Raw genomic sequence first — 16167 nt, 5'->3', positions numbered from 1 at the left:
GAACACATATTGTAATCCTGTGAACTAGAAGTTCCTTCAACTAAACCTTGAGTATTTCTGGGAATCACACGCACTTTTCTTTTTTCTTTAAAAAAAAAAAAAAAAGCGCAATCTGATAAACACCCATTCTGAAGAATAAGGCTGGCTGGCTGTACCATAAATGCTACTATATTTTTGTAACCATGTTGTGACACTCTCATCAGACTGTTTACAACAAATGCAATTGAGTTGGTTTTGTTTTTGTTTTTTGTTTTATTTTTTAACAATGTAACTGTGTGTCATCTGTGTTTGTGCATCAGCACCTATTATGCTGCCTAATTCTGTCAGTGCGTTTTAGGAAAATGCAAGCAGTTATTTCACACTGCCTCAGTAGAGAATTGAAATACTACAGGATGAGCACCACAGGAGAAGTGAACTCTAGAACATTGCTCAGAGAACTAGAGAAAAGGACTGGCTAACCTGGTTACTCAACTCCTAGTAAGGGAGTCCCACCTACATAATAAAATAAAATTGTTTTGGTTACAGGAAGAAAATCATTTGCCAGCCTAGGCCACTAACAAGGACATGATTAGCTGATATGGGTAGTAAAGAACCATCTATATCACTAACTAGTTACAAAGTTGATTCAATGTTAAAGTGTAAATGGGATTTAATTCAGCTAGTGCCAAACCAGATGCTTTGCTAATTTTTGGACCTGCCACAAAAATATCAAATGACCCAGTTCAGGGTACCTGTCATGTGGACATAGTCAGATCTGTTTAATGGTTTAAGAAATAGTTATTACTTTTCTGATTACAATCATTGTTGTTTGACCGTCATAACTTAATCATGTTCAGCTTCTCAGCAACCTCCATCATGGTTAATGCCTGCAGTGACAGATAGAGTTTGTCCCCTTGATATGTAGAAGCAAATTTTCAACCCTACAACTGGCCTCCAGAGTTGTATGCCAATTTATGAAACTTGTAAATATGGTAGTTTGTTTTCTCTGCATGATTTAGACAGTGGGGAACTAACACACCTTGTATTTTTGTCAGCACAGACATTTACATGTGCAAAAATAGAGGCTTAGAATTTGAGGTCAGTTCTGAAAATTTGCCTTTTGGTGTGTCTGTCGGACAATGTGATCCACAGTAATTTGGCTGGCTCTAGTCATGGCAAGACCATCTCTAGAAATGGTTTCTCTCTCTTCTTTCTCAGTCTTTGCTATGCCGCATATGAAGTAGGAGCTCAGAGGGGAAATAACCCCCTCAGTGAAATGGTTTGAGGCTGTGGAAATAGGGGAGGTTTGGGGCAGTAGTGTTTTGTAGGGTTGGATTGTATATTATTAAATAAATTATTCGTACAATTAAACTCTCAAAATACATGTCCACTCTGATATGGGACTATAGCAAGATTTGAGGTTCTGCTGAGCTATCAAAAATAATCATGTGAGCTGCACCTCTGGAGGTGTTGTCATGGAAAGCTGTTTCTTTCCGAAATTATGACATCAGTTTTGTTGGCTGTGATTTAAAAAAAGATTTTATGGTAGGATATGTCTGAAATCTAAGAAAAGTGGAAAATGATGGCCCAAATTAATGGACAGCACTTTTCAATGCTCTTCATTCTAAACTAAAAATGGCATTTGAAAAAGCTGAGTTCTTTCACTGTACTTTTTTAGGGAGCAAATTCTGCTCTCAGTTACAATTGTGTAAATTTGGAGTAACTCAAATAACTAACTGGGGTTATTCCAGATGTACATGAGAGTAAATGAGAATGGAATTGAGTCCTCTCCTATCATATGCAGTGTATTTGTCCCCTTGGGACCACATGGGATGGAATTTCGGTCTCTTTGCTCTTGAGTCCAGAGTTCCCCTACTGTGCTTGTCTTATCTTAATGATAAACTGAAATTTGGACTATAGCCACTGTTCTTTGACTCTGGAAAGATTATTTAAGAGGGTGAATTTTGAATATGGGCTATAAAATATAGACCAAATTCTGCTCTCAGATATCCTGAAATAAATCTGGAGTAACTCCATTAAGGGCAGTGGACACAAGGCCAGTATCGCTTGGGCAGGTCATTTTCACTGTATCAGCAGCTTTCCCTAACCCTAACCCCTTACTAATTTTCTCCCCCACACAGTAAAACATTTCTAGCTCACAGAGACATTCAGCTGTGCCTTCAGACAGCAAAACCTTCCTCTATTGTTTCAAAATCACAGCTTTCCCTCCTCCCTTTTTCAAATTCCTTCCTACTCAGAAAACAGAGGCGAGAGTTATGCTAATCCTTAATGTGATTTAAGAGAGCCAGAGAGAAATGCCGAGCATTTCACTTACCTCCTCACAGCCAGGCAAGCAGGGAGCCTCCACCTCTTCAATTCATCAGTATCAATGTTCACATCCACTAGAGCTTCCCAGTCTCTGCTGTGACCCTTTTTCACATCAGTATCTAGGTGGAGAATCTGGACAACAGCTGCAGAGGCATTAAACCAAAAGCCCATGTGATGGAGAAAATTTGTTTGTTTCCGTTTTCTTCTTTAAAAAAAAAACAAAAAAAACAGAAGCCCTTGTCTGAGTCCTGGTGGTCCCCTGGCGTGAGACAGGGAGGTATTTAGTGATCACACAGAAAGGACAGGACTGGGGGAGTCTTTTGCTAGCTGTAGTGGGAGGAGTCAAAGGTAGAGAGCCTTTTTTTAAGTCAACAGAAGGTGGGGGTACACTAGAGTTACCACCTGGCTGGTATTTGACCAGCCTGGCTGAATTTTTAATATGGATTTGCCGGTTGCCAGAAAAAAAAACCAAAAGGTAATCTGCCAGGGTTTTTTACATGGGTCTAAAGATTTGCTTTATCATGTCAATACACTGGGATATCTAATGTTAAAAGTTTGTGTACCCAGCTAAAGATGCTGCAGTGTTCCCACTGATGCAGTTTAAGCAATAACAGATCGAAAGTGTTGAAAATACAGCAGCTGGCTGCCCACTAAAACACAAGCACATTGGGCATGTATGAGAGAGATTAAATCAGAGTGAGTAGACCTGCAATGTTATCAATCTTACCTATACATGTTACCTCTCTAGATACTATATGTGGCTGTTGAATGTGGGGGTCGTGGAGTTGCCTTCTGTTTGGGAGATGGGGTTGAGGCAGGCTTGCCTTGTGCAGGGGAGTGGGGTGGAGGGGGCTGTTTTTGTTGCATTTCAAAAGTGGTAGCCCTAGAGTACATTGAAAGGAGGACCACACTGTAGAGCACAGCTGTCTAGGTCTGAGGCACTTGCTAACTTGCAGAGGCATTGTACTTCGGGATTGGCCATCTGAGAAGACAGAGCCTGGATTGTCACACGTGCTCTCCAGGGGAATAGCTGGGAATGTGCTGCTGCTTAGGAAGAGGAAGGACAGTGCTGGAAGCATGCTACTTGGAGAACTTCACTTTCTCCTCTTTGCTTTGTCTGCTAGACAGCTCTCTTTGTATAAGGAGCTATGTCGCTGGTGTATTGCACACACATTATATAACATACATACACACACTGTACTGCATACTCTACCTATATACACATACACACACACATTCATTTTACTCATCCATTTTTTTCTGCAATTGGACCGACATGCAGGAAATTAGCACCGGGCTAGATTAGTGTTGATTATTTTTATTATTAATTTTACTGTCCATATTTCTTTCTAAGGCAGTGATGCTGTAGTGCTAGACTCCGCTTACATATATTTTAGAACAGTTCCCTTGAGAGAGAACAAAATTCAGTTTAGGTAAGGGGGGAATATGATTGAGGTCTATAAAATCATGACTGGTGTGAAGAAAGTAAATAAGGAAGTGTTATTTACTCCTTCTCATAACACAAGAACTAGGGGTCACCAAATGAAATTAACAGGTGCCAGCAGGTTTAAAACAAACAAAAAGAAGTATTTCTTCACACAACGCACAGTCAACCTGTAGAACTCTTTGCCAGAGGATGTTGTGAAGGCCAAGACTATAACTGGGTTCAAAAAAGAACTAGATAAATTCATGGAGGTTAGGTCTATCAACGGCTATTAGCCAGGATGGGCAGGAATGGTGTCCCTAGCCTCTGTTTGCCAGAAGCTGGGAATGAGCAACAGGCAGAGGTGAGCTGGAGCTGGTTTGCGCGAACAGGTTGTTAAATTTTGAAGCAGTTTTAGAACTGGTTGTTAACCTGCTTCCCTGCAGGGGGCGCTGAGGCTTTGATGGGCTCTGGCCGGGAAGTGATGTAATTCCTCCTCTGGCCACTGGGGGCGCTGCGCTGCAGGAGCCACGTGGGCTGGCGCCTGGCCCTGGGCACAAGCCCTGTTGCTGCTGCTGCTGCTGCTCCCCTGACACCTGGCCCTGGGGCTCTCGCTGCTGCCTGGTGGGTCCCCGGCGGCTCTGCTGGGCCTGGGCTGTGTCCTGCTGCTTGGGCTGCTCCGAGCCGCTCTCCCCGTGAGTACCCACCACCCTGCCCGCAGCCAGCCCCCGTCTCCAGCCACCCCCACACACCCCCTGCCTCCAGCCAGCCCCTGCCTCCAGCCAGCCCCGTACCCCCTGCCTCCAGCCAGCCCCGCACCCTCTGCCTGTAGCCACCCCCTGCCCTGCCCACAGCCAGCCCCTGCCACATTCACCCCCTGCCCTGCCTGCAGCCAGCCCCTGCCGCACCCTCCTGCCCGAAGCTAGCCAGCCCCACTCCCATCTCCAGCCAACCCCTGCCACACCCCCCTGCAGCCCTGCCCGAAGCCAGCCAGCCCCACACCCAGTCTCCAGCCAGCCCCACACCCCTCTGCCCTGCCTCCAGCCAGCCCCTACCTCCAGTTAGCCCCTGCCTTGCCTCTAGCCAGCCCCACACCCCCTTGCCTCCAGCCAACCCCACACCCTCCTGTCTCCAGCCAGCTCCCTGCACACCTGCATCAATGAGGGGGGCAGGGAGCAGCTGGGACCCAGACATGTGCACACCCTAGAGTGACTAGACAGCAAGTGTGAAAAATCAGGACAGAGGGTGGGGGGTAATAGGAGCCTATATAAGAAAAATACCCCAAAATCAGGACTGTCCCTATAAAATCGGGACATCTGGTCACCCTAGCACACCCCCAGGGAGCGGCAGGGACCCACACATGTGAAACGGAGCTCATTTCTAGTTCAGGTCCATCTTTTTAAAAAAGAACTTTAGGTAGGGTTAACATACGTCCATATTTTCCTGGACATGTCATACTTTTTGGTTCCTAAATTTAAATTTTAAAAATTCCTCCCGGGAAAATACGGACATATGGTAACACTACTGGTACAAAAAATACATACTGTGGCACATCCCTTAAACCAGAACTTTTTATAGGGAACTGGTTGTTAAGATTTTGGCAGCTCATCACTGGCGACAGGGGATGGATCACTTGATGTTTACCTGTTCTGTTTATTTCCTTTGGGGCATCTGACATCGGCCACTGTCAGAAGACAGGTTACTGGGCTAGATGGGCCTTTGTTCTGATCCAGTATGGCTGTTCTTATGTTCTTATTTGAGAATACATTTATTTTTCCATTTCTTGCATTTTTTCCTTCTCTCTCTCTACTTCACATATATTTTCTTCTTTGACTTCCCTTCCCCTTTGACATTTTCTCAGTGTTTGTCCCTTTTACATCTATAGAATTGACAGACCATTACACTTCTTTCACAGATAGTCATTGTCCAATAGTAGGGTGACCAGTTGTCCCATTTTTTTAAAGGGACAGTCCCGTTTTTTGGGACTTTTTCTTATATACACGCCTATTACCCCCAACCCCCGTCTGTTTTTTCACAGTTGTTATCTGGTCACCCTATCCAATATCAACATCTTACAAATTTCCATTTACCTGTGAAATAAGGCATTTCATTGCCATGTTAATGCCTACTTTATCCTACTCATTATTTTCCTTTGTTTATTGATTAACTTTTCTTTTAATCTTCTGGAGCTGATCAGAGACTTTTCATAAAGATGCATACTGCATATCAGTAGCCTCAGAGACTATGTGGTCCTCCTGCCCAGATCACTAAGACCTTTTCTTAGCCATATTTCACCACTGATACATCTCCACTGGAGGTAGCAATGGTGGAAGCTATAGTGTAGACAGGACATGGGAATTTTTAACCAGCAAGTACGGCTACACTACAAGGTGGTAAAAGCACAGGAGTCCTGTCTACATTACCACTTCCATTATTGGTCTCACCAGTTGAGCTGCACCATTGATGGAGTTTTCAAATGTAGATACAGCATAGAAACCTGCTCTCACACCCAACACATAAATAAAAGGCAAACATTGAATCTCAGAGTAACGGGGACATTTTCCCCCAAGCTGTAGGCTTTGTCTTCTTCAGCATTGATTACATTAGAAAGGTTTGCCAGTACAGCTATACTGGCAAACTCTCCTAGCGTAGACACAGCTTCTGTTGGGGAAAAAAAAATGCCTTTGCCCATACAGCTTATACCAATTCCCCAAACAGAATACGTTATGCCACCAAAAACACTTTTGCCTGTATCATTGCATTTACATTAGGGCTCTTATCAGCATGGAAATGTCATAAAAATAATCACATCCCAACCAACATTGTTATACCAGCAAAAGTTTTCAGTGTAGACCTATCAAGTCTTAATAAAAATTATGATCACTTTAACAAAAAATTCTGGGAGATTATTGCTAGAACTTTTAAATCTTGCAAGGTACATGTGTATTAAAAGACAATTATCAGTTTTGAAATCTGACTAGAAATAATATTTTACTTTTAGTTTTCAATATTCCTTTTCCTTACCATTGCACACAAGCCATCTCAACTACAATGCCAAGGGAATGCAACTACAGAACAGAGTCAAAGTCAGTTTCCAGATATGTGAAAGGACAGTACATGGATAAAGAAACCATTTGTAAGTGTGCAGGTTAATCTGCTGTTCCATAAAGAACAAATACTGTAGTTACTATAGAAGTTGTCATATCACTTAACTGTACTTTCACAATAGTACATTTGGGAAACAGCACCTTTAACACTGACCAACTTTCAAAGAAATTATAGTATTATCTACAAAGTTCTAAAGGATCATCTTAACATACTTTCTCCAGATTGTATTATACACAATGTTTCTCCAGATTGTGTTATACACGTTTGCTTTTGAATATTTTGGGGAAGAGACACAATGGTAGGAGACTGAATATTAGAAGTGAAACAATTGAGGCAAATCAAGAGTATGGGAGCTCTCTGGTAACAATATTAGTTTTGTTGTGACAATGCAACAGTATGGGCACTATTCATATCTCAGCAAATGTTCCCATACAAACTCATCTAATACAGGCAAGAAGGGATTCAGCATCCCTTTGCTGAACACAAGCAAATCTTTCCCTCAGCTCCACCTCCTCCTGCAAACAGGAAGTCTTCAGTATGGCATAGTCCTTTTGAATTGATTATACCATAGGCACTCCTTCTCCCATAATAATTTTAAGGAAGCTGTATATTGGCCTTATAGGTGATTAAATACCCCAGATTCATTTCAGCATTTAATAACCACAAAAGCCATTTATTGTTAGTAGATTTCAGTGTTATAAAATGTTATTCAGAATATATGCCCAGATTTAAAAAATCCCTAAACCCACAATACATGTTGAAAACTTTTTGTCTCTTGAGATTGCTGGAAGATTCTGTGCTGCTGCGTTTTTACGCATTCCATAAGTGTCATTTTGTGGGGTGAGAGTCTAGGTGAATAACTGTTTGTAATTGCCACCTATTTGGGATGATGCAACTGGACTCTTTCACCCCCCTAATGCCCTCGTGTAGGACAGGCCAGAATTTTACCCATATTGAAGACATTTGATTTCAGCATTTGTTCAAGAAACTTTTTTTATATTTTACATTTTCTGTTGTGTTATATAAAGAACTCGTGTCTTTCTGGTCCCCAAACACATTAGAAACATTTTAATACATACATACATACAACCTTCAAAGTTGATGAAATATAATGAATTCTATAACATAATACAGCAATGACTGTTAAGATGCTCCCTGCTGCTCTATTTATTTTAAGACCATTGGCATTAGGATTCAGATTGTATTGATGATTTGGCACTATGCAGGACATGTCAGGATACTGCAGGGAAACAGAACATTATACTGAAGATACTAGTGCAGCTATGTGCAGCAAGAGGATAGCACATTTTGCTATGGACTCATCTGAAGTAGCAATATGCTGTCAGAAGACAGTGTGTCATGAAAATAATATGGATTTGCAACAGTGAAGCATGCTTCAGAAAGACTGTATTGGTTTGCTTGTTACATGTTGCAGCACAGTGCAATGTGCTGTAGAATACTGCAGGAAGATGCATGTCTCAATTCAGTGTAACATTGAAGGAAGCTGTGGTACATAAAACAAAAAGGATTGTAATACATATTAGCTGCAGCAACTGGGAATTTCCCATGTGCCTTCTTGGGAAGATGAATTAGGTGGTAAAAAGTTCTAGTTTCACTTTTCAGCCTGGAACTGAAGTATCACACATCTCTCCATAGCTTCTTACTAGTCTCTGAGACCCAAGCCATGGTCATTGCCTAGAGTTGCCAACTCTGACTGAAGCTATTCCGGGAGATATTTTTTTCCAACATGACAATGTCATTTTCTTAAAATATCCTATTAAAATCTCCTGGATTGCTTTTACTAGTCAGCGGCAGATTGATGCCAATTCTGGAAAACTCCAGGCCAAACCTGGAAGGTAGGGAACCCTATCATTGCCTCATCAACGTCTCAGCTTGGTTTCATACTCCCAAACAAGATGAAGACAATTGGAATGGTTTAGATGATGTCAGAGCAGTGACTGTTTTCCTTGGGGAAACTATAGTGTAATTATTGGTAACACCCATTGTTTCATGTTCTCTATGTATATTAATCTCCCCACTGTATTTTCCACTGAATGCATCTGATAAAGTGAGCTGTAGCTCACGAAAGCGTATGCTCAAATAAATTTGTTAGTCTCTAAGGTGCCACAAGTACTCCTTTTCTTATAGTGTAACAGTCTTACTTCACGGCATGAATGAAATTACTTAATGAAATTATCAGAGAAGGAAGATTCATAATTCGGCAGGAAAAATACTGTAATGTCTTCGTGTACTTGGAAGCAAGACACAAAGCCAGAATTACCAGGTAGTAAATCCACTAACTAAAAGAAGGGGAACTAAGAGAACACTAGTGCTTTCCTTATAAAATGGAGGTCCACAGTTAATGTAAATGGAGTCTAATTTTGATACATCATGCTAGGGAATCACAACTACTATGAATATATTTTTATAAATAAAGCTTTCACATTTAAACAGAGACTCATATTAAACTAAATGCTCAGATTGCGTTGGAACCTTTGAAGCTAATCGTGAAGAGTCGGGCATAACCACAACTCTTATTAGGGCAGGTCAGACTTAGTTTGCCTAATTTCAAACCCACTCAAATAGCACAAGTACACAAGTTAAATTCAGATGGTACTGGGGTTCATATTCCACATAGGAAAAAGAGTGACAAAAGAGGAGAGAAGAAAAAATCCACTAAAACCATGTAATATATGGAACAGAGAATGGAGAGAGAAAAGGGCTATTAAAAATAGCTATAGTATCAAAGGAATACATCAATAAAATGTCATCTATGGGGAACTCACTTAAGGCAGCCTTTATTTTGAGGGGATTAATTTATCCTGAATCCATAGCACAGCCTTTCATATAGCTGAACTTTAAAAAAATCATCTTGGGAAAATGGCACGGAAATTTTCGCCAGTCTCCCAAAATAGTTTACAAAATCATGAAGTCCATGCAGCTCATCCAGCCCTGGTTCTCATGTTCTGAAATTGAGCTGTGAAATGTATTTCATAAGAAGAGAGATTTACTAAATTCTCCCTGATGTTCTGGATTGAAATTCTACCCTTTGGGACTTCAGTACTCCTGCTCCTTAGCCAATAGATGTTTAATTACCACCATATAACCAATGAATAAATCAACTTATTCATACAATCTCATTGTACAAGTCTCATAAGTATATCTAACTGTATAATTTAGAAAGCATAATTTCTTTTGAAGAATACAGTGCAATTTCAAAAGGAAAAGGGAGTAGAATTAGACCTTCATGTAAACTCTGGAGTGTGAGATGAGATTTATGCAAAGAAGGCATGACAGAATACAGCCACAGTCAGTAGAATGATGCCGTTGATGTTCACAACATTTCTCCAGATTGGCCTCTCGGAAGTGTCAGTCAGTTTCTTCTCCATGGCTTCCTGCTCCTCTTTGCTTAGTTTGGGACCTTTTTTCTGATCTAAGCCACAGAACCAGTTGTAGGCCTTCTTACAGCATCCTTGCTCTTCATCACCTTGTTCTGTGATAGAAAAAATAGCACAGTGGTCAAGTAACGTGGTGTGTGGGGCTCCATAAGACTGGCATTAAAACAAGGTCTCAGTGATACAGAGTATTCTTTATAGCACTGTTTTTTGCATGCGGCCACCAGAGCCTTTTCTTGCAGCCGCAGCCTCCTGTGCTGTGATGGTGGGGAGGCACAAAGCAGTGGCCGCTCTCCCAGGGCTGCTGCCCCCACAACCCCCAGAGACACAAATGCTGGAGGTGCAGGTAGCTGGTGAATTCCCCACTTTCCCTGGGGTAAGGGAGGCAGGCTTCATGCTCCATCCACACGGTGGCAGGCTCTGGTTCCAGTCTCCGGAACCAGGCTCACCACTCCCACCATCATCTCTGGGCCTCCCTCCCCATCCAGGACTTAATTTGTCCCAGGGCTTGCTGGAGCTGAGTAAGTGCTGTGAAAAGTGATATTAACAAACATACAAATACCACTTTTCACAGCAGAAGACTTACCAGCTAGCAAGTCTTAGGGGGGGAAAAAAGCGCAACCAAAAAAAGCAAAAGAAACAACAAACAACAACAAAAAGACAAGAACACGCAAAGCGCCTTATTTGTGTTTCAATTCTGTTTAGGTCCAGTAAAGAATACAGACAACTGTAAATTATTTTTATTACTGAGTCTGGAATAAAACTCTACAAAAATAAAATGCAATGATTTGGACATGTATTTGTGCATATTTATTTGTTTTTCCTAAAGTTAATTAAGTATTTTAGGAAAAAATGTCAGCACAGCCACCAGCAAGAGTTGGTAGCTGCACTCTGAGGCCACCAAAAAATTTGTTGTGAGAAGCCCTGCTTTAGAGCCTCTCGTAAGTGAAATAACAGCTCCAATTTGTGGTCTTAATGATGAAAAATGCTTAAGGAGAGATAGGGGCTGTAGGATCAGATGAACATTATGATTCCACAGCAGACATGCAAAATGAGTGATTTATGATCACCAAATTGCTCTGTAGCTATTGCTAATAATTTTGAACCCTACAAACCCCTGTGCTTTCCAGTTCACTAATTGTTTGTTCTCAGTTTGCAGTGATATAGCTGAAAATAATGGTAGCTCACAAATGCTAGAAATCACTAAGTTGATTCAAGCACATTATAAATACTTAAACATACAGGATTGAAAAGTGTTGGGTACAGAGTAATGGGCCAGATCTTCACCTCCTGGCCCTGTCTAACTACATCTCCTTATGCTTTGTGCTGCTTTGGAGTGGGGAGAGAGGAAGGGGCCACAGGGAGCCATTTGGGGCACCCTGGGTCAAGGCTGCACAAGGATAGCCCTAATTTACAACAGAGAACTATCTGGCACAGCAAAGATCCACTCTGCCGCATCCACTCTCCTTCCCTTTTCTCCAACTTGCTCCCTCTCTCCCTTACATGGGGTAAGGTTAGGGAGGGCAGCTGTGTAGGAGGCAGCTCCAACTTTCCGCTTGCAGAAAGATCCCCTACTGGGGGGATTCTCCACCAGCTATCTCTGGCTGATTTAAGGCAACTTTGCCCTGCTTACATGGTGTGCACAGGCTTTAGAGGATAGAGACACCAGCCATGTCTCTTCAGCCTGAGATTGAGAAGTAGGTCATTGATTTGTGCAGGGTTTACATCTGCTTATTCAAATGTTTTTTGTATTATTTCTCTTTTTTATTAAATGGCTGAATTCACTGATGCTTTCAACCTTGTGGAAGTGAGCTTTGTGTCAGAGCAGGGAGACAGGCAGAGTTTTGTGTAAATTTCCCAATGCAGTTCTGGCAAAACACCTTCACCCTACTGTGCACACCATGTTAGCTGTTCCAAAACCTACCCCCCTACACACCACTTCCAAATGCATCTTCATTCTGCCCTTTAAAGTGTAAGGCCCACACACAACTCTTGCAACCACATCACTCCTGAGCCGTACCACCCCATTTTGTTCTAGCCCTGGGCTTCTCACCTAATTACATGAAGGCTTTTGTGCTGTGCACAAAAATCAACTGGAACTAGATTGTCATCTTGTAATTAATTTGACTCACAATCTACACTAGACCCAGTTAATGGACAGTGGTTAAAAATTTGTGCATTAACTCTGCCTACTAGCCCTTTAGCATCTGAGTTTTCATGAGAGTACAGGGTACTTTCACTGTTTCTTCAGGAATAAAGTTGGGAACCTCAAATACACTGATGGCTTCCACAGATCTTAAAAGAGAATGTTATTCAGAAATCACCTGATACATCATCATTGCTCTCAGGTTCCTCAATCTTCTCGTTTGCATCCAGGTCAATACGTTCCTCCTTGTTGTTCCGCAGAGACCAGCACAAGCGGTAAAGCTGCCATTAAACAAAATTGAGTTTACAAAGCTGCAAGCCTTAGAATGCTGAGACCAGCACATTGAGATCAGTAGAGGATTTGGGGGTCTCATGAATGTTTGCTAAATAATATTCAGGGATTAGCAAGGATCTCGTAAGACGGGGGACAGATAGTGTAGGAGATTATTCCTCTTTCCCTTTCTTAACACCTTCATCCCTTAAGTCTTTGCTACAACACACAAAATGCACCATCTATTGTGTGTGTGTCAGAAATCAAATTCCCTTCTTATTGCATATTTTTGCACTACAGTAGAGCCTCAGCGTTACGAACACCTCTGAAATGTTTGTAATTCTGAACAAAACGTTAGGGTTGTTATTTAAAAAGTTTACAAATGAACATTGACTTAATACAACTTTGAAACTTCACTACACAGAAAAAAAATGCTGCTTTTAACCATCTTAATTTAAATGAAACAAGCAAAGAAAGTTTCCTTATTTTGTCAATTTTTTTTTACTTTTTTTTAAGTAGTTTACACTGAATACAGTACTGTACTGTATTTGCTGTGTGTGTCTGTCTGTCTGTCTGTGTGTCTGTCTTTGTTGCTGCCATATCGCATACTTCCAGTTCCAAATGAAGTGTGTAGTTGACTGGTCAATGCATAACTCTAGTGTTCGTAACACTGCGGTTCCACTTTATATAATGTCTCCAAGGTGTTGCTAGTTACAGAGTACTCTCCAGAGCATTGGTTTTCCTAGCAGAGTGTGCTCCATTTCCGGAGATATCTGAGGAATAATCTGAGGAAGATGCAAAACTTCTCTCTGAACTCAGTTAACTGGGAGGATCCTATATAATTTGTAATTTGTATAATGTAAAATTCAAGGGTAGAATATACTTAATGCTATTTTCGGTGTAAATTAAAGTGACTGGTTTCATAGATCTCCCGTATCTCGGGGAGCAGGAGAGCAAGTGAAAGAGCAAGAGAGGCAATGATACTCACATGTACATCAGGAATGGGTTTAGTTATCAATGATATGCCCAGGATGATGATGATGCAGCACCCAAAAAGGATTATAGCGAAGTACAGGTAGTGAATTCCACAAATGATCTTTGGACAGTTGCTGGGGTTTACACAGCTTCCAGTTCCATAGGCAAACTCTGCAATCATTCGAACCAGCCCAATGACCAGCCCAATGACCAAGCCCCAGAAGGCACCCTTCAAAAGAAAGTGACAGGCAGATTTATCAGAAAGCTGTTGTGGATATGTAAATACATTGCTCCTGGAGTAATCAGATGTAGCCCTCTGACTTTAGTCAAGTTGCAGCCATTTAAAGCAGAATTTGGCCCAGAGGCTAAAAAGGAGACAACTAATGGTACAGAATTAAAAATCCTGCTGGAAATTTTCTACTTTGAACAAATTTTATTTTGTGACTATTATTGTTAAATTGTCAGAAAATCACAGAAATATATTGGACTAAGACAAGATGAGACACTCAGTTTATTGTAGAAATAAGAATCTTTCCGAAAAGTCTAATCTGGAAGATACTAATAAAAATGGGACTTTGATCCAGGCACTGCTTCAAATTTCTTCTGCTTTTACTTGATCTCAGTATTTATTCTAATTAGGAGTGTGCTTTGGACCAAATGCTGAGGATCTTACTAGTTCTTAATCCATTTTTACTCACAACCTCAGGATTTGATCCATTACATGAGATTCAACCAAGCAGTGACTGGAAATGGAACATTCCTGCTTAGGAAATATCCACTACTACTACTATTAGTATATCCACCAATCTCCAGAGAAAGGAGTCAAAGTAACTAGAAAGCACCTGGAAACAGTGTTATTTTGTTTATCTATTGGCTATCTTCACCATCGCATCTGTGCACCTAACAAACATTAATTAATTTATCCTCATGCGGACCATAGGGAAACACTATCCTCAGTATTACATGTGGGGAAATGGAGCTACAGATCTATGATTGGAGTGATTTTCAGAGGTGCTCAGCACACTGTTCCCACTGACTTCTGAGGGAGTTATTCTGAGTGCTCAGCATGCCTGAAATTCAAGCCTCAGTGACCTGCCTATGTTCTCACAGGGAGTCTGTGGCACAGCTGGGAATAGAACCAAGATCTCATGAGTTCCAGGCCAGCAGCTTAACCACAGGACTTTCTCCTTCTTTGTTGAAGCCTACAGAACCCACAGAAAACCTAGAAGGTTGCATTAAAGCAGTGTTTCCCAAAAATCATCCCTTCAGCATAAGTCACAGTGAAAGAGTAGGTGGTTCCAGCTTCACAACTGTCTAGGAGCCAATAAAGTCCAAAAAAGCCCATGCACATTTACATATATGTGGTGGAAGGGGAGTATGAGGATTCCTCAACTGAACTAAGAGCCCCTCAAGCATTACACAATATTTACAATTCCCCTCAGGCACTGGGCTGTAGTGGGAATAGCCTCAAAGAAATTGAGAATCAAAGAAATTGAGAAACAAGGAAGGGCACTTGTCCCAGTGTACAGATGAATGTCTTTTATGAACTTTTGCACACAGAGCTCTTCTCCTAGCCTGTACTCACCTCCTCATTGACCCTCTTACAGAAGATAGCAAGCAGGAAGACAGCAGCAATGGGTGGACCCAGGTAGCTGGTGATAGACTGTATATAATCAAAGAGCTGCCCACTTTGAGCTGACTGCACCACAGGAACCCAAGCAATGCTGATACCAATTAAAGCTAAGATAAATAACCTATAAATACAATCAATAAAAAAATCTGTTAGCCACTTATTTATAAACATCAAACAGAAATACAGATATCACAATGAACCAATCAACAATTTAACAATTCATTGTGTTATTCAACCAGCATTAAAACATGAGCAAAAATAACAGTAATTAACCATCAGCACTGGGGGGGCAAAAGCAACCAGCAATGAGATCTCATCAGATCCCTCAGCCAATCCAAAATGAGAACTCTGCTATCAAAATAATAAATCACCTATAATAAGAAATCACCTATAAATACAGCAATCAATAAAACAGCAGAGAGAGATGAATAAAAGAGAAATCTGCAGCATAGCTAGTGAATATGCTGTAGCTTTGTATAACTGGCATCTTGGAATGAAATTTAAATAGATTCCCTGGGGTATTTGTAGGGAATAGCCACCTCCGATTAATCTTTAATTAAGAAAGATGGCTGGAAACTACCCCACAGAATATCGAGAAAGACACACATGGGATTAAACTGTCAGGCCACAAGAGGTCACTGCTTCGTCACATGCATTCAGTGAAAGGTTGTTCATCAAGGCACTTAAAGGGCAGTTTGTGATGGCTCCAATATTTAATTAGGTTCCTAATGCTGGGAAGGGGCGCAGTAACACTTACCTTCCAGCCAGCATGAGCTCTCTCTCAGATGCCCGGGTTCGTATTTTGGTGTAGATGTCCATGGTGAACAGAGTGCTAGCACTATTAAAAATGGAAGTCAGGGAGCTCATGAGAGAGGCCAACATGACTGACAACATCAGACCTCGCAAACCT

General features: G+C 41.4%; 1 protein-coding gene across 1 annotated transcript in view; it reads right to left on the bottom strand.

Annotated features, from left to right (window-relative positions):
- Positions 1-7996: 7996 nt before the first annotated feature.
- Positions 7997-16167, bottom strand: part of SLC5A1 (solute carrier family 5 member 1) — a 41071-nt gene continuing 32900 nt past the window's right edge. Inside the window, exons 11-15 of the mRNA XM_038373881.2 lie at positions 16015-16165; positions 15210-15378; positions 13638-13853; positions 12558-12660; positions 7997-10331 (exon numbers count right to left, since the gene is read on the bottom strand). Of these exons, the coding sequence (XP_038229809.1) occupies positions 10114-10331; positions 12558-12660; positions 13638-13853; positions 15210-15378; positions 16015-16165 (857 nt within the window). The 3' untranslated portion in view covers positions 7997-10113. The remainder of the gene's footprint in view (positions 10332-12557; positions 12661-13637; positions 13854-15209; positions 15379-16014; positions 16166-16167) is intronic.

The sequence above is a fragment of the Dermochelys coriacea genome, chromosome 15, assembly GCF_009764565.3.
Source record: "Dermochelys coriacea isolate rDerCor1 chromosome 15, rDerCor1.pri.v4, whole genome shotgun sequence".
Lineage (NCBI taxonomy): Eukaryota > Metazoa > Chordata > Testudines > Dermochelyidae > Dermochelys > Dermochelys coriacea.
The sequence above is the reverse complement of the archived record's forward strand: the minus strand, read 5'-3'. Positions and strand labels throughout refer to the sequence as shown.